General features: G+C 46.2%; 1 protein-coding gene across 1 annotated transcript; it reads right to left on the reverse strand.

Annotated features, from left to right (window-relative positions):
- Positions 1-5: 5 nt before the first annotated feature.
- LOC307073567 (cytoplasmic protein NCK2-like) lies at positions 6-22,516 on the reverse strand. Its single transcript, XM_079733449.1, has 4 exons — positions 22,302-22,516; positions 8,955-9,200; positions 3,202-4,055; positions 6-1,788 (listed from the first exon to the last, which is right to left on the reverse strand). Exons 2-4 carry the CDS (start codon positions 9,178-9,180, stop codon positions 1,594-1,596), a joined length of 1,275 nt encoding a protein of 424 aa, XP_079589575.1. The 5' UTR covers positions 9,181-9,200; positions 22,302-22,516; the 3' UTR covers positions 6-1,593.
- Between the last annotated feature and the right edge of the window lie 1,074 nt (positions 22,517-23,590).

Genomic DNA, 23,590 nt, shown 5'->3' on the forward strand with positions numbered 1-23,590 from the left:
TTTGTAGCAAATTTGTTTTTAGTAAAAAAAGAAGAAGCATATCAAGTCCATCACATTGGTTGGAGAACACACTTGCTGGATCAAATCTATTCACACCGCATCTAATTTTTGTATATTATGTACATAATACAGTAGAATCAACTTGTGTATGACAAATGTTGGAACAATAATCAGATATATGCATCTTCTAAAAATAACAAAAACAACTCCAGAATTAACAATCCCATTGGTTGGCTGAACTAGTGCACAAAGACTGAACACAGAGACTCCACACGATTGGTTAATACTAACTACCTCCAACCAATAGAAGGAATACTACTTAAAAAGTAGTCAATCACATATCACTTTGTATCGTGTATATTTAGTGACATCCTTAATTTTGACGGATTGGTTGAATCAATATAAAAAGGATTTGCACATGAAACACGGAAAGTGAATGAAGTTGATTGCTAGTCAGTGTCGCAGTCATTCTCTGTAATTCCTAAACATTAGTTCTCCCTCAGGAAAAGATGGGACTCCAGCAATGGCCGGAACTATCTTCCCATTTTTAATAAATACTTAAATCAGAGGTAATGCTCATAACCGCATTCATTCCAGGAAGACGATGTCGGGGTTATGCAGGTTTATAGACTTATCATTGCAAAAATACACTACGTTCTTTAAACATGAGTTTAGTCAAAAAAGATATTCTCTCGATTTAGTAACTTTGTAGATATACAGCTATTAGATGTGTGTGAGGACAAAGATCTCCTCTTGTTCGTAAGATTCCTCTACTGAACTGAGAGTTTGAATGGATGTTGCACTTAGCTCCACATGTTCAAGAGACCTGGTTTGTGGAAACGGTGAAGTAAACCGTTTCCAAGAACCCAACAAGAGGCAGGAATGTGGACTGGAAGGAAAAAGTGACTAAATTAGAGATTGTGGTCACTGGTGGGTAGTCGTTATTGTGTAAAAAAAGAAAAGAAAAAAAAATCAATAAAGGAGCAATTTTAAATGGTTTAGGAAAAATCAAAAAAACAAGTGCTCAAATGAAATCAATGAAAACTAAAAGTTTAAAATAATTGAACAATGTTAGAAAGGTAACATGGTGTAGTTTATTGACCTGCAACTCTTTCTGCCCTCCTATTCATTCATAAAGGGACATAATGTGATGCGGTCAAGTACTCAGGTTTCAAAAGTAAATAAAAAGAAAGATTCATCCCTTGGACTTGACTTAAATCTCAAAGTAAGGCCTCAGACATTTTGCTTGCAGCTGATGTGGTCGGTGGCAACATTTGGGTGGTACTACAGCAAGTGATAATCCCTTTCATCACCACCAGAGGGCAACATTTACAAAGCACAACAGGCAATGGATCCAGCATAGAGACCCCCCCTGAACGTAATAGAAGACCATAAGCATTGAGACCATTCAACTGAGTTGGTGAAAAAAAAAAAGTGATTCCGGGAAAGAAAGCTGAAGTTAAGACGCTTTAGAAGTAGAATTGGCAAACAGAAGTGGTGCGTTCGTTTTTTGAGCCTTACAATCATTTTCCAGTGTTTGTTAGGTTGTGGTCGGCGCGCGTGTGTACGTGTGCATGTGTGCATGTGTGTGCGTCACGGCAGTGCTTTGACAAGGAACAGCTTGTCTCCGTATTCGCTGGTGAAGATGGGCGCTTTCTTGTAGTGTTCCACCAGCTCGTCCATGGAGCCGAACCTGCGCTGGCCGATGCAGTAGCCCCCGTCCGTCAGCAGCACCTTGAAGTGCTTGTTCTTCTCCCTGGCCTTCAGGGACACCGAGAAGTCACTGGGCTGAAAGACACACACACACACACACACACACACACACACCTTTAGACCCGGATGATGGTGTACAGATATAGCAGCTGTGGAAACAAACAAGTAAAAATAATAATAATAATAATAATAATAATAATAATAATAATGAAGATTATTATTATTCTTAGAAATAACATTGCATGCATTACTGGTCTTGTTATAGCTTCTATGGCTGTTATACGGAGTGACTCTTAGTTTCACTTAAAGAAACCTCTGGGATATTTCAAACATTATTTTGGGTCCAAGTGACTACTGCTGTTTTAATAGAGCAGTCGATGTTCGTCCTTTGAAAGTGCAGTGACAGGCTCAGACAATAAGGCTTATAATAAGTGTATGGCAACATTATGAAACAGATCCCTACAGAGGCACAAAACCTTTTTCTTAACCATCCCTTGATCCGGTCAGTCTGTTATCGAAGTCTCTCACTCTGAAACTAGGTGAGTTGTTGCAGGAAGAGAACGTTGGAAACGTGGGTGAGAGCGGAGAGGGAAGTGTTGTGTTGGACAACAGAAAGCGCAGCTCAGTGTCAGCTCAAGTATTTCTGTGCAGGGAGGGTTGAGATGGTGATGATAAAACCGACATTTCCTGGAACAACCCTACCCTGGAGAGATTCAGAATGAAACTTCTCGTTGAGCAAAACCCGGTTTGACACAATCACAAACAAAGCGGATCAGGCGAAGGTAAAGAAAATAGCTGTATGTCTCTAGGGAACCTATCATGTTGTAAGACACTTAGAACAACAATCTGGGCCAGTCAGTGGCACAAACAAGCCTGTTCTAGAGGAAGTACATTGACGGGCGCACTATGGCCCCATACAGTTACCTTGCAAAATTGTTGTCCGCATTAGTCACTAAGACCTAAAGAGATTGGAAAATAAAGCCTAGGAACAAGACTTCATCAGAGGGCTCATGTTTTATTTGCTCTGGGGTATGTGTCTGGGCACCCCTGACCCAGGAAATCTGGGGCGGGGGGGATATGAGAGGAGCGCCCGACATGGCTGCCACCCATGTGTCACACGTTTCATCGCTTTGATTGGTTGAATGTCTATCCAATAGCGTCCAGAGGCATTTAGGTCGGATCCCGTTGATAGAGGCCCTTAAAATTCAGGGAGAATCAGGCAGAATAGGGTCCAGGTGGAAAAATCCCGAAGATATTAGACTATTTAGTACAAACTAATTTGTATCTGAAAATATTTGTACCAGCAGGTGGCAGTATGTTCCTCCATTTAAAAACCGGACATGCATAAGAACGAATATTACACAACACCCAATATTCCTGACTATTTACCCATTAGCCACAGTTTCTTCAACTCAATTTGACATTTATTTTAGCCATTTATATCCTCCCTACAGAACGCGTCATCCACCATGGCGTTCAGTCACTCACCGACGACTCGCTGTCCCGGATCAGGAAGTCCCCCTCCTCCGCCCGCTCGTTCAGGATGGCCTCCGCCTGGTGGCGCGTGATGTCGCCGTAGTACCAGTCCCTCCCGCCAAACATCCCCGTGCGCACGGGGCCCAGGGGCCGCTCCGCCCGCTTCTGGGGCGTGCCGGGGGCCGACGGGGCGGGGGCCGGGCCGGGCCCCTCGGTCAGCGGGGCCACATAGTTCCGGGGCACCAGGCCCACCTGGCCGAGCGCGTTCCTGCAGCGCCACCACTCCGGGTCGTCCTCGGGCTTCTCCACCACCTCCATCACCTCGCCCTTCTCAAAGTTCAGCTCCTCCTCCGTCACCGAGTTGAAGGGGTACAGAGTCTTGACCCGGTGGAGGCCCCCCCCGCCACCGGCACGCCCGTTTGCGAGGCCCCGCTCCGGGGAGTCGGCGTAATGTCTGGTCGAGGGGTCTCCTCCACCTCCACCACCACCTCCTCCTCCTCCTCCTCCTCCGCCGGCCTCCTCATCCTCCTCCTCCTGGACGTAGTTGGAGGGGAACCAGCCCACGCGGCCCCCGTAGCTGCCCCGCCACCAGCCGTCGCTGCACTTCTCCATCACCACTACCCGGGAGCCCTTGAGCAGGCTGAGCTCGTCCTCCCGCTCCGCAGAGTAAGTGAACTTCACCACGGCCGGGACGTGGAGGTCGTAGATCCTCTCCGATCCTCCTCCTCCTCCTCCTCCTCCTCCTCCTCCGCCTCCATCTCCACCACCATCGCGGCCGCTCCTGCCGTTGGTCGGGAGCTCCGAGTCGGAGCCGGCCGGAGGGGAGGCGTCGCGGGCGCTGGCCTTCCTCTTGGTTCGGCTCAGGCCTGAGGCGGGAAAGGGAAGCAGGAGATTAGAGTAAACACACTGATAAGGAAGCCGATTGTTGAATTGTTATCCTTTCCCTTTGCTTGTCTGTTCCCCATTTTGGAAGGGCTGGAGGAGGAACTAAAATCATGTAGGCCTATACAGAAAAATGCATCATTGCGATAATTATGGGGGATTAAAAGATTTAGATAAATATGATGAATCATGATTCGTAACAGTGACTAAGGGACATTAAATTGAACTAAATTAAAGCATGGTATCAGACTTTAACTAATGGATCTTTCTGTATGACGTTTCAAATCTCATAATTCACCATATCTTCTCATTGTGATTTCTGTTCAGATTTATATTTACACTTAGTCAATATCTCCATTTAAAGACGACTAAATACCATTTAAAAGACAATCAACGATAATATTGAGTCATTGCCCATCCCTGCCATCAAGGGACCATCTCTAATCCAACACATGTCACTCTTTTTATTATATGTTCGAGCAGTGAACCTGCAGGCCGACCTTAGACCCTTTTCACACGTACAACTCTACAGAGATCTTTCAGAAACTTGGGACAGCTCCCGGAGTGGCTGAGAACAAGAACAGTAGGGGATTTTTTCTCCAGTTTGCTTAGGGTCAAAAGGAAGTGGAGTGTCACATGTGTCGACACACTTGAAGCATAACATTTCATGGAAAGTGTTGGGCGTATACTAAAGTTTGGACCGACCTCATTCCGGGGGAGAGAAAAAAATGACTGCCTCAACCGTACAGGTGAACCTTGAAACTTTGGGAGTTGGTAAGGCTTGTATCAACAAAGAGTCTCACACACACACACACGCACACACAAACACACACGGCATTCCTGACATCTTAGGTCAAGAGAAGGCAGGGTGGTGTTCCGTATAAACTTGTTATTCTATCTACAAACTCTCTACCTGTGAAGCCAGGGGCTGATCAGAGCCAGTGGAGGGGGGGGGGGGGGGGGCGACTGCAGAGCTAAAGTGGAGCAGACAGCCAGCCGGCCTCCATATTGACAGACAGCTTCCCCGATCAAAAGCATCCACTTCTCCTTTGCTTCTCTGAGTTGTACAGACCAGAGGCTCAGGAGGAGATTCTTAAAAAGGGGCGGAAAGGGGATCTCATGGTGCGGAGGCCATTGCCGAGTTGTGGAGCTCACTGAACCGCAACACGGTGACACTAGTCTCCACCTGAGCAGTGGAAGGCAGCATCACCATGGATGGTTCTGTACCGTGAAGCACTTCTGACTCGTGTATGAAAAGTGCTATATAAATAAAGTTGCCTTGCCTAACCTCATGTTTAAAGAACTGTACATTCTATCCCTTCACTTCGTGCCTTTACAGGGATTAGCTTACTAATTATGTTACGACAAAGCTCTCCTCTTGTCCGACAATAGCCTTCAACTGTAGAGGTGTACCTCTACCAAATGTATTTGGTTTGTATGTTATACTGCTGCACAGGATAGATTTTTTTTTTCAACAATGTCAAAACACCCACACTCAACCCTTTTTAAAATCATACGTATCGGTCCAGGTGTAAAACTATGATTCACTCTGAAACTTCCCCCATACTTGCGGCGCATGTTATTAAAAGCCTGCGATGAACAATCTAGCTACTACCACGTTGCTGACACCATTGTTCCCCGATGGTAATTTCCGTGTTCGCTCCGGCGCTCGCAGACCAGGTATTTTTTTTAGGTCGCGCATTAGCATACAACATATGCTAGCAGGCGAGAGCGCTGATGTCAGGTCGTTTCCAGATTGGCTCATTTTCCCCGACAGCCAGCGGCCCAGTTTACTCCCGAGGACACGCCGGGAAAATGCCACAGAAATGTCAGGTAGGAATAAAACAACTTAGAGAAGTGTTTGGAAGAAAGTTGGGTGACGGGTTCAACCAGAGTAGCAGCAAACTTGTGAGCCAGCCAGGAGATGAGGGGCCAGGAGATGAGGGGCGGAGAGAGAGAGAGAGAGAGAGAGAGAGAGAGAGAGAGAGAGAGAGAGAGAGAGAGAGAGAGAGAGAGAGAGAGAGAGAGAGAGAGAGAGAGAGAGAGAGAGAGAGAGAGAGAGAGAGATGTGAAGGAGTCCCCTGGCAGAGGGTTGTGGTGCTGGAGGAGAAGACCAGAAGCATCAATAGCAGCCCAGGGGGAAGAGGAGAATACGGAGCAGCTCACACACCTAATCAGATATAGTTAGCTCTGATGGCGTCACACTAGCGGCCGGCCAGCAGCAGATGCTGTGAGCATGATTCACTGTGTGCAGGTGTTGTGGTGGGAAGTGGTAGGATAGGCGTGGAGGGGAGGGGGTTAAGGTAAAAAGGTAATCTTGGAGGTTTGAGGATATAATAATTGTTGGTTATTTATGGGTAATAAGGTGGAACAAAAAACAGCCCTAAGAACCCCTTTCGGACTCATTAGCTCCAGAGCAGGGACACACACGGATGAACAAGAAGCAAATCGTACACACACACACACACACACACACACACACACACATTCTTCCCCAACTCATTTCCACTTCAAGGCCCAGGCCTGCTGGCACGAGGAGCGGTGTCCTCTCTTCTTGTTTCTCGTCCCGCGCATTCACTCTCCCCAACCTTCGAGCGGCTGTGTGGACAGAGGACCCCGCTTTTGTAAGTGTTCTAATCAGAACGTGCCCTGGGGGATCCCGAGCCGGAGCAGGAGGAACTACAGAGGAGCAGGACACCGTGACATCCATGCAGAACGCAAATGAGCATAGGAAGCAGAAGCGATACTGGGCTGAATGATTCTCTACACATAGGATACAAGCCTCTCTTCTTTGTCAGTTGCTTGTGTGGTTGTCTCTCTCTCTCTCTCTGTCTTTCTCTTAAGAGAGAGACACCAAATCCCCTGCCAAAAATATCACATTATCATTCTCCTCAGTGGCTGTAACCAAGTGAATGTCCTGATGGTTCTAAAGGCGTGTTTTTCATTCTATGTCAGTTGGTACGTAGTACTGCGCACTGTTCCCCCAAGTGCTCCACACCAGTGTGTTCTCCGAGAGGCGTGATGTAGGAGCTCTCGAGAGGAGCCAAGAGGAAACCTGCCAGAGAGAGAGAGAGAGAGAGGCTTCAAGAGGCTCAGCAAATGGTCTTTCTGTGCTCGGTCGGTTATCGATTTTCTGAGCTCCCACAAAGAAAAAACCCTGGAAACACACCAGCGTGCCCACCCTGAACAAACTGACGCTCAAGCGGTGTGGAGAAACGGCTGAAAAGAGTCGTAAAAGGGCCGTTAATTCCTCATGAATCACCGGAAAGCCGAAATGGCTCATTATCTTAAGACACTCTCTAATTACATCAGGGACAGAGCGAGGGAAGAGACTCACTGCTGCTGCTGAACCTCCATCGAACCAGGAGCCAATCGGATCCTGGCTTCGCAGGTGTTAACGAGTTACATTAGCCTGTGACCTCACACTTTGGCAGTTACCTCATCGGTGGAATATGCTCGTCCCATTGGCTGCATGGGCTTCCTTTTTATCAGCACAGAGGAAGAAAAAAAATGACTCATCGGTAGAGAGACGGGTTGATCCAGATTAAAGTGGAACGCTGCCACCGTGTTCATGTCGATATGTCACAGGCCAGGGGGGGGGAAGGGGAAGGCAAATACATCATTCCAGCGCATTCCAGCCATTAGTGCTGCAGATTCCTGCGGTGATCAATGTGCAAACGAGGTGGGGGGGGGGGGAGATGGAGGAAGGGGAGATAGGGGGTGAGGCAAGGGTGACGTAAGATGTCCCGGGGGCAGTTGGACAGAGGTAGACACCACCATGTTGGCCCACATAGTCTGATGGGCTTGACTCCCCCACGGGTGAGATAAATGAGTGTTTCACTCTCCATCACCCCTGATCGATCCGTCCCTCTCCCTCTCTCTACAACTCTCCATCATTGGCCATCTCTCATTCCCTCACTCCCCTTCTCTCCCCTCTCCCTTCTACATCTTCACTCTCCCCATCCCTCTCCGTCTCCCTCCCTGGCTCCACATCAACCCCTCTCTGTCGCCCTCTCGGCTCGTCAGCCGTGATCACCCCAGTGGATCTAGAAGGCTGCATCACAACATGCATATGCCACACGTCGCTCTGAGGCAGCGTCAGCGTATGAGGTGACAGATTAAACTGAATACGGATGTATTCAGTTTATGGGGGGGGGGGGGGGGCTGGCAGCTAGGATTAGGAGGGAATCAGTCTCACACCCACTACAAGGGAGCCACAGCTCCCGGGTCCAAATCTTTATGCAATGTTTATGCGTGTGCGCTGCACAAACGGCTTTCAATGTGTTGCACTTTCAAAGGGGTGCGAGTACGCACTCGCCCGGGCTTGTCTCCTTTGGAGCTAAACCAGCCGTGGTGCAACCGACGGTAAGCGCGTTGCGTTCGGTTTGATCCCAGCCTCGTTAATCAAAGGCCCTGGCCCGAGGTCCTAGTGGGTTACACCGGGTCTGAACCGGAAGAGTGCAGAGAGGACCACCCTACAATAGAGTTGACATGCAAGAGGGTTATGAGGAGGAATCCACTATGAAATATATGCAACTATACATAATAGTCCATAATAATCTCCATATTCTGAGGAATGTAACGTGGGAACCTCACATTGGGAGCAAATGAAGCGATGAAGCTGTATATTTTTTCCAATCGTGTCTTTAGTGCTGGGGAGCATTGGGATAAATCATTGATAAATCCTCTGCCTCCCACTAACAACAGGTAAATGATATCACTCAATGACGACAATCAATAACCTTGAATCGTCCTCCCCTGGCCTACAGGACCATTAGACCGGACAGCAGCCGGGCCGCGTAATGGTCCTTTAGTTGACCACTCTGCTCCTCTCAGAGCGGCGGTCTCTACACGAAGGACCAGACCCCCCCCCCTCCACATACCGAACGTGTCCTTGATGTTCTTCACCAGCGAGGTCTTCTTCAGGCTGTTCTTGCGCTCCACGTAGTTGGAGGGCACGTAGCCCGTCTGGTTGGAGCTGTTGCGCACCCTCCACCAGGTCTTGGAGTCATCCAGGAGGTGAAGCCGCTCGCTCTTATGGATGTCCAGCTCCTGCTCCTGCTGGGCGGTGTAGTCCCACTTGGCTACAACAATCACCTCCTCCGTCATCTTTCATGGAGTCCCCCCCCCTGCGGAGGCGGGAGGGAAAGGTGGAGGTTGAGTTAAAGGAGTCAGAGCAGTCAGCTGATGAAAGTTGATCAGTGACGAGAAGTAAAAACAACAAAAGGAGGCCGGCTCGATAGCACAACCCTCGATAGCAATGTTCTAACCACATCGGTCTATATGCCTCGTAGAGATCCGGGTTAGAGTCCGATATGTGGTCCTATGTTATACATCATTCCCTTTCAACCCACTATTCTGTCTCTCTCCGTTCTCCTTTCACTGAAGGAATGAAAAGCCCATCGAACAGAAATTCAAAGATGTTCAAACACAGGATTGGTACTGGTGGTGAAATTCCCAAATGATATTCCTTAAGAATTGTTCCGTTCCTTTAAATCCTGCATTGGATCTGGATCTTTTCTTTATGTACTCCATACCAGCATACAGTCCGACCATATCGGTACCCTTTGGGAAATTGCCCAGGTCATCACCGGGCTAGCCGGCTCCCACTGAGGCCTAATCTAATAGTTGGTTTAGGGCACCACTGTAATTACACGTCAAGTGCTCATGTGCCACGCGGTGTCATTACCCTTAATCAGAGTTAAGCCATCACCGCGGTGTGAAAAACCCTTATTACCATAGCTAGGGTGTACCGCTAAAGCGCTGAAGTGCGCAAGTTTAGCCTACGCTGAGTTTCAGCTTAACAGCTTCGGTTCCACACCACGAAGAGAACCTAACACCGCCAGAGCAGTTACACATTGCATCTGCCTCGATTTCAAATATCAAGACAGACAACATTGCACCGCACGGTGTGTACAGTGGCCATTAGTTTGGAGGGAAGACAGAGGGATTACATGCTCTGGTTCACTAGGCCTGAGACGAAGGGCTGCACCTTAACCCCTCCGTGTGTGTGTGTGTGTGTGTGTGTGTGTGTGTGTGTGTGTGTGTGTGTGTGTGTGTGTGTGTGTAAGAACATATTTTCTGAAAGAATCTGCACCACTGCCATCAAGAGAAACGCAGCGTGCCATCTATGAAGCACGTCAAGCATCCCGGCAGACCAGTCTATGTTTAGAACAGCCAAACATTCATCGAGGTTCCCTGACAAAACAAAAGGATGAATTCAATTATAAGGACGTGACGAAAACAAGTGTGGCAATGAGAGTAACTAGCATCTACTCGAGAGCAAGCCAGACATTCTAGCATTTTAGAAATAGCCATGGTGCAGACAGCTGATGCAGAACCAGCTTTTTCAACCGCAACCATGATCTGGAGCCAGCTGTTGAGCTAAGCTGCAATTTGGACAAATGTCCGACCCGCTCCCTGAATATTTTCCAGCCCTAAAGCATCGACTTGGCATAAATTGACAGCTAAATAGACCATACGTCTAATTAGTCTAAACAAGGCTGCAATTACTATAGTCAAGACATGCGCTCTCTGAGACACGCACGTTGGCTCCAGCTTCAGCCGTTTATAAATAATAATAATAATAATAATAATAATAATAAAGAACCGAAAACAGAACGTTACCCTAGACTAACCGCCGTGTTTGCTTAGCTTCCTCCCCGCTAGCTAGGAGGGATAAGACTGGGCGGTGTTTTAAGTGAGGGTGTGGGATGGTTCGTTGGAGTTGTCCAGACGGGAACAAACAGAAGCACAAATTGACCTTGCCACAGAGGCACATTGAGGCTGCGTGGGAAGGCAGATTTAAAGTCTCAGTACCGTCCGTTTAAATGTGCTCCTTAATGAGAAGGCAGAGGGCAGTTACAGCGGGACCGCAGAGGAGAATTATGACTTATGAGAAGGGTAGCCACACAAATGACTGTAGATATATAAAAAAAAAAGATCCCATTACCGCCACAGAGATGGATATCCTGTGTGCAGACTATATTTCATCAAAGGCAAATGGGAGCATTCGGGCACACAGGAGAGACGGTTCTTCTTAATCCCCAACAGAAGATATTCGATTCCCCTTCCATTAAACCAATGCCACAGATACAAGTCTAGCCAACTGTGCAGGAGAAGGGCAGCAATTATTAAATCAGCTTGTGTTGCAACATTACATTCACATGAATGCCAAATCCGGTTGATGGCGTACTATACACAAGCATCGCAGAAATGTCTTCCTTCACATATCCACCATCCCCCACCACCAAAAGGAGAAACCTGTCACAGTTTGCATCGTCTAAACCCTGCTATGTGCCTCTACTTGCCAACACTGAAGCTGTCAAACTGGATTTCCTTACAGGCTCAGACGGCAGGGAGGCGATGATGGAAAGGAGGGAGTTGTACAATGGACTAATCAAAGAAGCTGTCCAACTTAATGGTGTCCTTCTTTGCATGCCGGGTCCGTCGACCATCCCCTTCAATTTGTTATATTGTAGTGGAAGGACAAGGCGGGATAACGAGTGGTTTCCTTGTGAATTACACAGGTGGGAAGTATCCGGGTAGCCGGTGCGATAGGAATGAAGTGATTTATGGAGCCCGGTTGAGGAGTGACGTAATGCCGTTAAGTCTTCCAGATGACAGTTGGTATGTGAGCGTGTTGTGGCCTTTCTCTGCCTCTGGGCCAGGAGAGATTCAGTCAAATTCTTTAGGTGAGCTCGGTGTACTCTGAAGGAAGGAGACATCGAGTTTGAATTCTTGGAAACCTAGCTTACACTAGATAAATATGATAGACAAACCCCATAACGTGGCATATGCTTTGCACGGATTTGAGCTCAAAATCTGCAACTTTCGATGGGCTCATCCCTGATGGATACCTGACGAACACAAATTTAAAGTATGAATACACTTTCAGACAATAACTAAACTAACTTTGGTCAGAGGGATCCAAGACCACCCAGAAATTAACTCTGGGTGATCTGGTTCTTCAATAAGTCTTTGATAACTTCGTAACCTTTTATTTTTTCTCCTTTGTTCAAGCATCTCCCAGCTACTGGTCTTCAACTGGCCAACTGACCTGCTTCCTAATCGGTTCCCCGTTGTAGATCCTTCTCCCTGCATTCAGCACCATTTTTTGTTTCCTTGACAACGCTTCCCATCATTAGATAGAAGGATGAGGATGCCACTTGGAATCATATCCATCTTCTATGATGGTCGAACACACACACACACACACACACACACACACACACACACACACACACACACACACACACACCGTGCCCAGTAATCAATGAAAGCAGCCCACACGGGACATTTATTGGACTAAGAGCACATCACTCCAAATGAATGGATGTCCTTGGGTTTGTCAGTGGGGATTTTTTCAATAAAGTTGCATTATTTTTAATTAATTCTGGGCTTGGCGGTCCCTCACTTTGTTTTCACTCCAAATAAGAAATTTCTGTGAGTCTGCATACACCCACACAAACACAGGACAGAAAGGAGTATAGAGGAGAAGGGTCTTGAGAGTTCCCGTTCCCCCCTGACCCCTCATTCCTCCACTGAGGATCAAAGGAGGGGAAGAGGACTGACAGACTGCTGAGCATGGCTTTGCCAGCACTTCTCAATGCCCCTCCAATGAAGAGGTGGAGCAGGAGGTGGAGGAAAAGTAGGGGGGTGATTCTATTCAGTGATTCTATTATCCCGCTGACACCAAAGCAAAAAAGGAAATAAAAGGGGATTATTATATTAAAAAAAAGAGAAAGTTATTGTCAAAAGCTTCCCAATGTTTGCCATCTTGTCTGAGACCGAAGACAGATCAGCCATAACAAGAAGAGGAGTTTCCACCCTCCCTTCCCTTCCCATCCCCACCCACTGGCTTGAGTTGTTAGCATTGCTTGCTTCCTATTTACAACACTGCCGATTTACCCCCTACAAGCTGTAAGTGTTTGAGGCATTTGAATGCATCCTGAATTCAAATGCCGCAGATCCGAGCGTGATGCTTACAACACAGTCGAATGAGCGGTGTGTGATCGGAGCTCTGATGTGGACAGGCCATATGAAGCCCCTTTAGTATCCTGCTGAAGCTTCTCACCCTGCTCTCTCAAAATAAGCAAGCAAGCGTTGGTGGTGAAGAGACAATTGATGCTCTTCACACACACACACACACACACACAGGGAATATTAATAACTACTGGGGAGGCAGCTGCGTTCCAGCCATAGAAAATGCTTGGATAACATATTCGGTTACAGGTAAAAACACTGGTGTAATTGGCCACAGGTGGCAACAAAACTGCATGTCTCTGTGTAAAGATCGTGTTCTCACACACACACACACACACACACACACACACACACACACACACACACACACACACACACACACACACACAGTGTCAGCTCATCTTCTCTGGTGAGGTTGATGGTCGGTCCATCCTCTTCAGTTGGTGGCAAGAGAATGGCTACCATGCGTGCGGAAGCTATCAAAGAGACGCAGGATGAAACGGACCCGGGACTACTTGAGCACTCGGGGAGGTCTCAACCCCCAGCTCCACCCTTCAAGAAGACCCTCCATTAAGAATCCCAAATAGTGAGATGGAGTGGGGATGAGTACAGCTATCGACAAGACTCTCCGGACCACAGGACTAGAGCCAAGCTCCATTGTACTGTCACGTGTGTGCATATGTGTGTGTGTGTGTGCTTGTGTGTGTAGAAGAGGGTAACTCCCCCTAACACCACTTTCGGATGGACTCACTCGGAACCAAATGTTCCACCTTTTTGCGGTTACAAGTCTGACATTTTGAGACAGAGGACCCAAAACAAAGCCAATCAGACTTTATATGAATAACTAAAGTCTGATGGCAGACTAGCGCACATCTTTCTGGCTTCTGGTTCAGGCTCTGTGGAGTCTCCCTCCATTAGTTCTGCTACCACACTGCTGGATCCCAGATCACCCATAATAACCCAAGCACATTACCATTATACCAGCCCAGCACATTAATATACAATTAGCATGTTACTCAGCACCAAGTCTCATTCAAACAAGCAATGAGGAACATGTGGAATCCTCTTCTTTCTTGAGTCTTTCCTTACCCCCCACAGTCACTCTTTCAAGGCAATTTCCCACACACCACTTCCATTTTTTGCCATGAGCTCATTCATCATTGTTGAACAGTTTCTATGACGACGTGTGGCTCATACTCCCCTGTTGAGGTTATCCCTGAAGAATCTGACCTCCATCCTTACTGCTGACCTCAGAATGTTCTTTAGGCTACACTTTAAATTGTAAATAACTTCCATTCTCTACATTCATTCCTCCTTTAAAAGAATGTTGGCTTGGTGATCCATCTATCTGACCTTTGACCCACTATCATGCCATAATCAACCAGTAAAGACAGATCAGATAGATGATAAACAGCTTTACCATTGGTCGTTCGGCAGTCTGACCCACATTTGAACTTAAGGCAGCAGGCCTCTTGAAACTCTATTGCATTTCATTGCTTTAACACAGGCCTACCTTTATTTCCTTAGCTGTTGTTTTGTGTACCAACAAGAGTGCCAGTGCATGTGACAGAATGGCACTCAAACTCTTTTTTGCTGAATTCTCTCATGCCCACAGTTGCTTATATTATTGCTTACACATTTCTGGCCTACTTATGTTTTTTATCCATTTCCACTGCACGCACACACAATCACACACACACACACACACATTTATCTTTGGTTTATTAAAGCAAAGGAAAACAAAAACCCTTCTTAAAGTCTCTTCCCAGTGCGCATCATGACTCATTACCATAGCTTTGTTGTTATTTTTACTACCCTTTCTCCTTCCAAAAAGGCGGCACGCGGTGCGAGAATTGCCTCCTCCTTCACCTCCTTGGGTGACATTCTGCTATCCTGGTCCCCTAGCACCCCTTCTACGGGTGCTGTAATGTGTAGGACGACAAAGGTACCGAAAACACAGCTTTGATGCACAGCAATGTCTGTTCACAGTGGCCTGGAGGAGGCAGGGAAAAACTGTGTGTGTGTGTGTGTGTGTGTGTGTGTGTGTGTGTGTGTGTGTGTGTGTGTGTGTGTGTGTGTGTGTGTGTGTGTGTGTGTGTGTGTTCTAATGCAATGGGAAATCAGGGTCATATCCAGGGTGAAGGAGAGAGCGAGAGAGTGAGCGAGAGCAAAGGATGGATAACATTGAGGAACAGCTTGGTGCAGATTACTCTAGAATACATGTTGCTCAATAGTACATTGAATTATTCATAACTTTGATGAGTCTCAACAGTTTTAACTATAGTATGTGCTATTCAAAGGTTATTGAGATCTCGTAGATATTGTTTGGCCCATCCCAGTAAAGAGCTGGCAGAAAAGCAATCAATCAACCTAATTGCCACAACTCTTATAACCAATAATTCGTAATTGCTCAAAACAATGTGAACGTGGGCCAGTATATTGCTCTAATCATTCCACAGCCAAAAATCTATCTAAACCTCAAGCCTCTTCCGGCATCTGTGTGTATCTGCTGCATCTGACGATCGACCCCACGGGAAGACAGCAGGCAGTTGTATTATTATGCTTTCTATTAATAGACAAACTCGTTTGGTTTTTGAAGAAACAAGTCTATAGAAGTGGGGGCTGAACATGGCAGGAAAAACAAGGAAGAAACCGGAGGAGGTTGATTACTGGGAAAATGACCCAGTAGACAGAGACGACATAGTCAAATATAGTAGGCCATACTAAGAACATCAACTTGAGCCTCAGATTCCCTATTTATGTCTAATTCATCTCATCATGGCCCGAAAAGATAAACAAACCGATTTGGTGTGTGCAGGCTCCCCACACACACGCACTGCTGCGAACATAAACCCCGGGGTGAAGTATGAATTAATTCATTATTATTTATAAGATAAGATTGGTATGCATGGGTAATATTTACTGCACGCGTGTGTGTGACTGTGCATGAACAGTAACAAACAGCCAGAGGCATGTTGGTAACTTTCAGCTTATGTTTATCGTCAACAAAAACGCGATGTAAACCACCGAGGCAAACAAAAGGAGACGGGGACGGCGCTCGAAAGCAGCAGCACAACAACGCTCGCTCCTACTGTATTTCGGCCCCTCGTAAAGACCACCAACAGCGGCCAACTATTTCCTTCTACACTGCGGGGAGATGCACCTCGTCTTCTGTGGTGGGGCGCTGCTTGCGTCTCCTCAAGCCCTCTACGCTCCTGAATTATTCTCTTTGATCAGCCGCAACCTGGTGGCGGCTGATCCCCCCCACACCCCCCCAGAGAGCACCGGCTGCTCTGGAGAGCCGGCAGAGGGAACGTGGGGGGCGTGCTCCGCAGGGTTGGCTCTTCAGACCTGTTGGACGTCTTCGTTTCCCTGCCATGTATCACGGCCCAACCCCCAACCCCTTCCCCCGAGGACACGTTGAACATGCTGTTGTGTTGCATAGATTACATAAGGATTTGAAAATAGCTGTTTTTTTTCTGGCCTGGCTGATAAGCAGGAGTCCTCGGAGGGGAGGTCGTGATTTTTCGTTGGTGACAAACAAACAATAACAACCCCAAAAATTCATTGTCATCCTCAAAGTGCTAATGAAGTTCGACCATGGCAATGTGTTTGTACGTTGGCGTTTCTAACCGACAATTCAATGTAGAAGGAGAGGTGGCGGAGCTGCCATCTGGACTCCCTGCTGCCCGTATAATCTGCTGATCAACGTGCCAAACTGACTCCAAACTATAACTTTATGACCGATGAAACCACACTTTCTGATCTCCGCCTCCCCGCTGTCTGCTACTGTACGTTATTGGACTATGGACTCCCGGCTTGACACGCTCTAATACACACACACACACACACACACACACACATGTCCCTACAGGGATTTAATGTTGGCTGCTGTCTCCGTGGTTCTGACATGCAGCAGGGTAAATGATGGCACCTCCACAATGCTTTACACACACACACACACACACACACACACACACACACACACACACACACACACACACACACACACACACACACACACACACACACACACACACACACACACACACACACAGTTGAGGGCTGCCAAGTTAAATAGCAGGCAATTGTACTTTGGCCAGGAGCATAAAAATGCTCAATATTTTGACCGGATTCGTGCCATTTCCGTTGCTCTTCGGCGCCAGATATTGCCTCTCATCCTTCCTCTGCCCAAATGTTCCTAAGGCTCAGCTCTGTCCAAGATTTGTTCATCATTCTGGTGGTGCAATGCTATTGTATGCTCTGATAAACAGAGGAAAAATATCATGTGTGGTTTATATTGATTAACATAGATGCAAATGTTTCACATGGTAGTAGGCTACAGAACCATGTGACATAGCATGAAATGGCTTGTCACATGAAATTTAAATATTAAATACTATGTTAATAGTTTGAAGGACGCCTTTTAATTTGGGATATAAAAGGTATGATTTTTAATAAAGCATTTCTACTATGCACGAAGGTTTCCTGCAGAAAAGGGATTTGTTCATGGTGGATTTTCGAATTGTAGCCCAGATGGTTGGTTTGACTAGACAAACTGCTTCTCAGAGATGAACCATCACTGTGCTCATCTGCTCATCTGAACAAAGTCCTCCTCACACGAGACTTCTTCCTCACAAGAAAAATGTGATCCATGAAATAGTTCACAGAGATGTTTTTAAAGTCTGACCTATTCTAGTGATAAAGTTCACAGCCTTCACCACTGTCCGTCCGTCCGTCCGTTTAGCCAAAGTCTGTCCGTCCGTCCGTCCGTCCGTCCGTCCGTCCGTCCGTCGTCTCGGCTCATTCAGCATTTGACCCCTTGACCTTGTGTATCACACACAAGTTTCAAGAGCAGTCTTGGATTATTTTATAGAAGGCTTGTCAAGCTTTAGAGTATGCTTCCTTGAGTCACACCTGCCATCTTTGTTCACTCACTTTCTGGGGGGGCCTGCTCACATAGGCTATAACTACAGTGCTACACATTGTGATTGGAAACAGGTGGCACAACTGCACTCTGACCTCCGGCTGCATCCGCAAATCACCCCATGCTCAGAGGCCTCCTTGCCGAATCCCATCCAAACCTAATCGAGTATGCGTTCGTCAGGTCATCCGTCTCTCTCGCCAGAAGAAAGTAGGACTCAGCAGCACATTACGGTCAAGTCAAAGTCGAGCTCAGTGTCTGGAGGACACCAGCTATCCTCATGTAACCCTCAATTAGTTGAGTGAGCGGAACACAGGTCCAATCCCTAGTGGTTTCCATAAGCATTGAAAAAGTGTGATTTTGATCCATCTCAGAAACACTTTGTGGATAGAATCAACACCCCCATATTAATGCTTGTTCATTGAAAGACGCGCATCTCTCTCGTTGATTGCCCGATTTGTGAACAATAACTAAATCCGGCTATTAGATTCAATCGGTCTTCGCTCATCTTCAACCCTTTGTATCATGTTATCCATATAAATATAAGGTTGAAGAGGCCAGTTCTTGATGGTACAATAAACGTGCCCGTCAATGTTCTGTGCAGCTAGGCGTGTCTGTGTTGTGACAGTCAGGCCAAAGGGGAAATGGTCCGGTTAATTCATCAATCAAGCATGAAGGGCCAACCTAAAGCGCATGCCAAGACAACACTGTAACAACAATAAATAAACAACCTTAATCACTTTGTAATTTGTGGAGGACGTAGCTTAGCACTCTAACAATTTCTGCTACGTAGCAGTGAACTCCTAAACAAAAGGGGTCAAAGAATGAACAACATCATCTCCACCCAAGCTGATGTTGCAGTTACACAATAATTACGATGCAGGGAAAAAATTTGCTGAGCTGGCCATTTACAGGCAAGGTGAAGCCTCTTTTAGGATTGAGTGCTGCTAACAACATTCAGACTAATTGAGGGATGCAGTTAACTCTTTCTCAAAAACACAGAAGCCTGTGGTCCTCCTGGACTTGTGTCCACAAGTTCATCTCCCCCTCTGAGAAGGTATCGGGTTTCCACCCGAGGCCCATCTCACTTCAGATCCCAACGTGCCGATATCCTTCTGTGTAACCCGAACCCAGGGCTGGCATACCCACTTAGAGCTGGTAAGAGACAGCCAATGACCCCTAATTACTATTTAATGGGCACTTTCAGATAGGTCTCCCAGTGTGTTCATGAATTAGTGGCGGTTCTTTGTTTTCTGCGACATTGTGTTTGTTAAGTGTGTAACTATGGGCGTTACGCCCCAGAGTCTTTCCCGACAAACCAATTGTTCAGATCTACTGAAGCTTTCCAAGATGAATTCTCTTTGGGCCTTATAAGTCCACTCCTTCAACCTCCTTGCTCTCTAAATCTCCCATTTCCCACGCATGCATTGCCCCGGTCAGCCTTCCTATGTGGCCAAGCTTTGGTGGGAAAGACGACACAAGGTAGCTGTACAAGAGTTCAACAAACAAAGCCTCATTGGTTACACCTGGTGGCCGACATAAACAGGCCCGGCCTTGATAGAAACCCACGTGTTTAAACCATGCCCAATAACTCGCATCAGGGGCCATATGCATAGAAATCTGCGTAGGGGTCCGCGCCAATTAATGATCATGATCAAGTTGTAAATCTGTGAACGTAGAGATTTTGGAACAGTGCTTAGCACAATGGCACAGGGTTTTCTGTCTCAGGACATCAAATTGTCCTGAGATTGTGCGCAATTGAACGAGTCCACCCCCATCCACCCCATTCATTTATCAAACATGGTTCTAGGGATGCCAATAATTACCTGGAATCTCAATTTACTCATTGCTCATTTAGGATCATAAGTGTTTGTTCCATTCATTTTAAATACCAAGGGAAAAAGTTACTTTCTGGGAATAACATTTTGCCACTGCAAATTGGGTTTTAATGATGGCCTGTTCGACTTCACTGTACGGTAAACAAATGTAGTGCTAAGGCTGGCGGATGGAGTCAAACGTGCTTTTCTAATAATGTTTTTTTATTTTCCCTCTCTCTTCCTTTCGCTCACGGTGTTGCCATGTCACACTGCCTTGCTACACTGAATATTAGTTTTGTATAGGGTGCTTAGATATACGCATAGTCTCAAATGCTTGTCCACAAATCTGGAATTCTGTGAGGAAAGCCGAAAGCGCATGTCTCTGAGGGCATCTCTCTATGCAGCATGGTTTCGTCATCTGGCCCCTGGTGTTGAAAACGGGTACCTTATATGCCTGGTTCAAAAGGACAATAGGACAATAGGGGAGCTGAGGCTTTGTCAGTGTATAGCGTGGGGTGTATGTAGAGAAGAGATGAAACACACACTGAGACATCTCAGCATCCCTGGTGTCGTTTTCCATCTCGGCATCCCAGAGTAGGATTCGGCCTGGTGCCCACTGGTGACGCAGAGCCAGCGGACCTAACAGACTGTCGGTTCAGTCGTCTGCCGTGAAGTGAGAACATGAAGACTGAAAACAGGGTGCGGGATGGTTATATTTATATTAATGTGTGAGTGAGTGAGTGAGTGAGTGAGTGAGTGAGTGAGTGAGTGAGTGAGTGAGTGAGTGAGTGAGTGAGTGAGTGAGTGAGTGAGTGAGTGAGTGAGTGAGTGAGTGAGTGAGTGAGTGAGTGACTTTGTAGTGCAATTGAACGCGGGATAGGTGCCCTGAATGTGTTGTGTATTTGCTGAACCATGAGACTGGCTGTACACTTCTAGAGTCATGTAAAGGGGATATGACAACAATGGGAATGGAGGGACGGATACTTGTTTCACATACTACAGGGCTGTCTGAATGGGTTGTGATTAAGCGTAAATGGAAATCCTTCTTCGTCCTCAGAAGAGCACATCCTCTTTTGAACCCACTCTTCCGGGGTCAGAGGTTCCCGCTGGTGGGAATTACTACAGGCCCAGTCAAACGAGTGCCATGGCCCAGTTTATGATGATATGAGAGATATAATAACAATTACAATGGGATGGCCTGCATCTCCATTCATAACCAATGTCTCCCCCAACTGTCGCTCTGTGTCTGGTTTCTTACGAGTTCATGATTCACATTCAGAAAGACACGCCTGCAGGTAGGAAGTATAGGCCTACTAGCATGAGGAATACTTAGAGCTGGAATATCTACCTTCTTAACCAACAACACACCTCAACTGAAATAATATTTGATTAGGTATTTTGACACAGACAAAATGTGGCGATTTGCATAGCGGTATAGTAGGATACAGTAAAACTAAATGTCCCTATTCATTAGTAATTCACCAAACGTGACCCCTTTAATTCAATATTTCAAGTAGGCTACATTGCTACCAATACTGTTCAGAGTCGAAAAAAATAAGAAAAATTAAGACCTATACCGACAACAACAACAGAGCTTTGCACCTTGCATTAGGTCTATATGTTCATGTATCCATATACGAGAGTGAACTGAGACAGACTCCGGACCCAACTTCGACCTCATTTCCCTATAGCTAAAAAGTGTTACATAAGCTCACATTCCACACTGCCTGCTACCTGTCACTGCCAAATGAACCTTGTCCTAAAAACTGTTATCAGGGTGATTCTAGCGAAGGGTGCGGCCCCGGAACAGGTGTGGTAGGAAAAGCCTACCTGTAACATGACTTGCGAGCTAACTCAAGATAACTAGCCTACATTGTGATTCTTAAAATCAAGAACTTGTTGGCACATTCACAGACTGATCCAATCAACTTTTATTTTTGATCACATTTCTGGGTGACTAGAATACGGAGCCTAGATTGTAGGCATTTCCTAGATTTGTGATTCATATTCAATGTAACGTTGGACATGCATACATTCTACAACAATACGCTGTTGGGTGTCCGAGACATCCGAGATTGGATTTGGATGTGAACATCGCAATGGTATTAAAGAAGCAATGTCCATTCCACCAACACACAACTGAAAAAGGTTGGCAGTGGGGTCTGTTTTCGTCTCAATGACCATGAGCGTGCGATTAGTTAGGCCTTTGTTGAAGCGTGATTACAATCAAATTGAGTACTTGTACAACCTCGCACGAGAGTTCCCCAAAATACTTGCATTTACAGAGCACAATATAGTCTGCCGAGTGGACAAATATAATGACTAACTATTAAGGTGAGACACGAGAAGCTTCCATGTTGGTCTAACTTTCCAAACTGTTCTTGTAGGGGGAATACAAAGTAAAACCCGTAGAAAACATACACAGCAGTAGCAAATGCCCATGAAAAACGAGTTTATACTCCAATGGGAGTTGAAATCTTCGCTCATTTCGTTATCATGCTTACCTTAGTGTTCACTCCAGGGAGAACGGGCAACCCGGGTTAGACACCGACCGCCCGCGGAATGGAAATATTTGATCACACCGATAAAGTGTGCTCAAACTAAACGAGACTAAAACAAATCCAAATAACGTTGCGATCCGCGCTATTCGAGTGTAATGCTGAGGCAAAGGAAGCACCATAGAGCCTAATAGTCTTTGCCTATCCTTTGGCAGGCTGACTGTTCCACAGTCATGCCACTGACGTCACAAGTGCCGGAGCTACTACGGGACCTTCAAAATAAGGGGCCAATCCTGGGACACAGATTTACCGCCCCTTGCCGATGTTGAGGGGTATGTGCAATGCAAACATATTTATCCAACACAACTCTAAAATACTTGTTGTTTCTCTCCAATCCAGCCTCCTTCAAGTGACCCGTAACAAATATACTAATACTAGCTATCTGATAAGGCTACTGTTTTAGATTTCAGTGGATCATCGTAACAGTCTTGGGAAGTGGGTTTATATTGCAGCTCATAACTGTGGTTCTGTGCTCAGAGTAGGCCTACATAAAAAATACATGCTGTTACCCCTAGATAATGATATTAGACAACATATCAATACCCTAGCTCTGGATGACATATTTCAGAACAATACAACGACAACAGTGGCTCCACCCTTATGACCAAATGTTTGCCCGCCATAAACAAAGGGATGAGCAAAATTATATTTTAAACCAATATCGGTAAGACCTTGGTGTTGGGGACCTATATGTGCAAAACGAGAGGAAAAAATACCTAGATGTTACTTTACTGTTTTAGACTTGAAAAGAAATGGACAAACATCATGTAATGCATGCCACAATTCAAACGAGAACATTTTATTTTTTCTTTCGCTGTTGACTACCGTACTTAATATATATAATCATTTATATACATTGGTTGAATCCATTCGTTGCCAAACCGGCTTAAACCAACTATTTCAGATTCTCCCATAATAACACTCGTGTGAGAGAGATGGACAGTGATCTCTACTGGAGTTATTGCAGTATGGCAGAGTGATATAATTTCATCCAATACAATATTTGGATGTGGATAGGAAAACGATTGGGGCCGGGTAGTATAACGCGAAACGTAACCCCAGTTGGGCCACTTTTAGGCGGTGGGTCCCCCACCAGGTAAATGTTTGTTGCGAGATCCAATGGGTGGAGTATTTCCCGCCCACTAATTTGCATTTTTATATTGTCCACAATATTGCGCGGGCATAGTTTGAAAATACAAACGCGATATGAGTTTAATTGGTATTTGAATATTTTC

This window comes from Pollachius pollachius (assembly GCF_949987615.1).
Source record: "Pollachius pollachius genome assembly, chromosome: 3".
Lineage (NCBI taxonomy): Eukaryota > Metazoa > Chordata > Actinopteri > Gadiformes > Gadidae > Pollachius > Pollachius pollachius.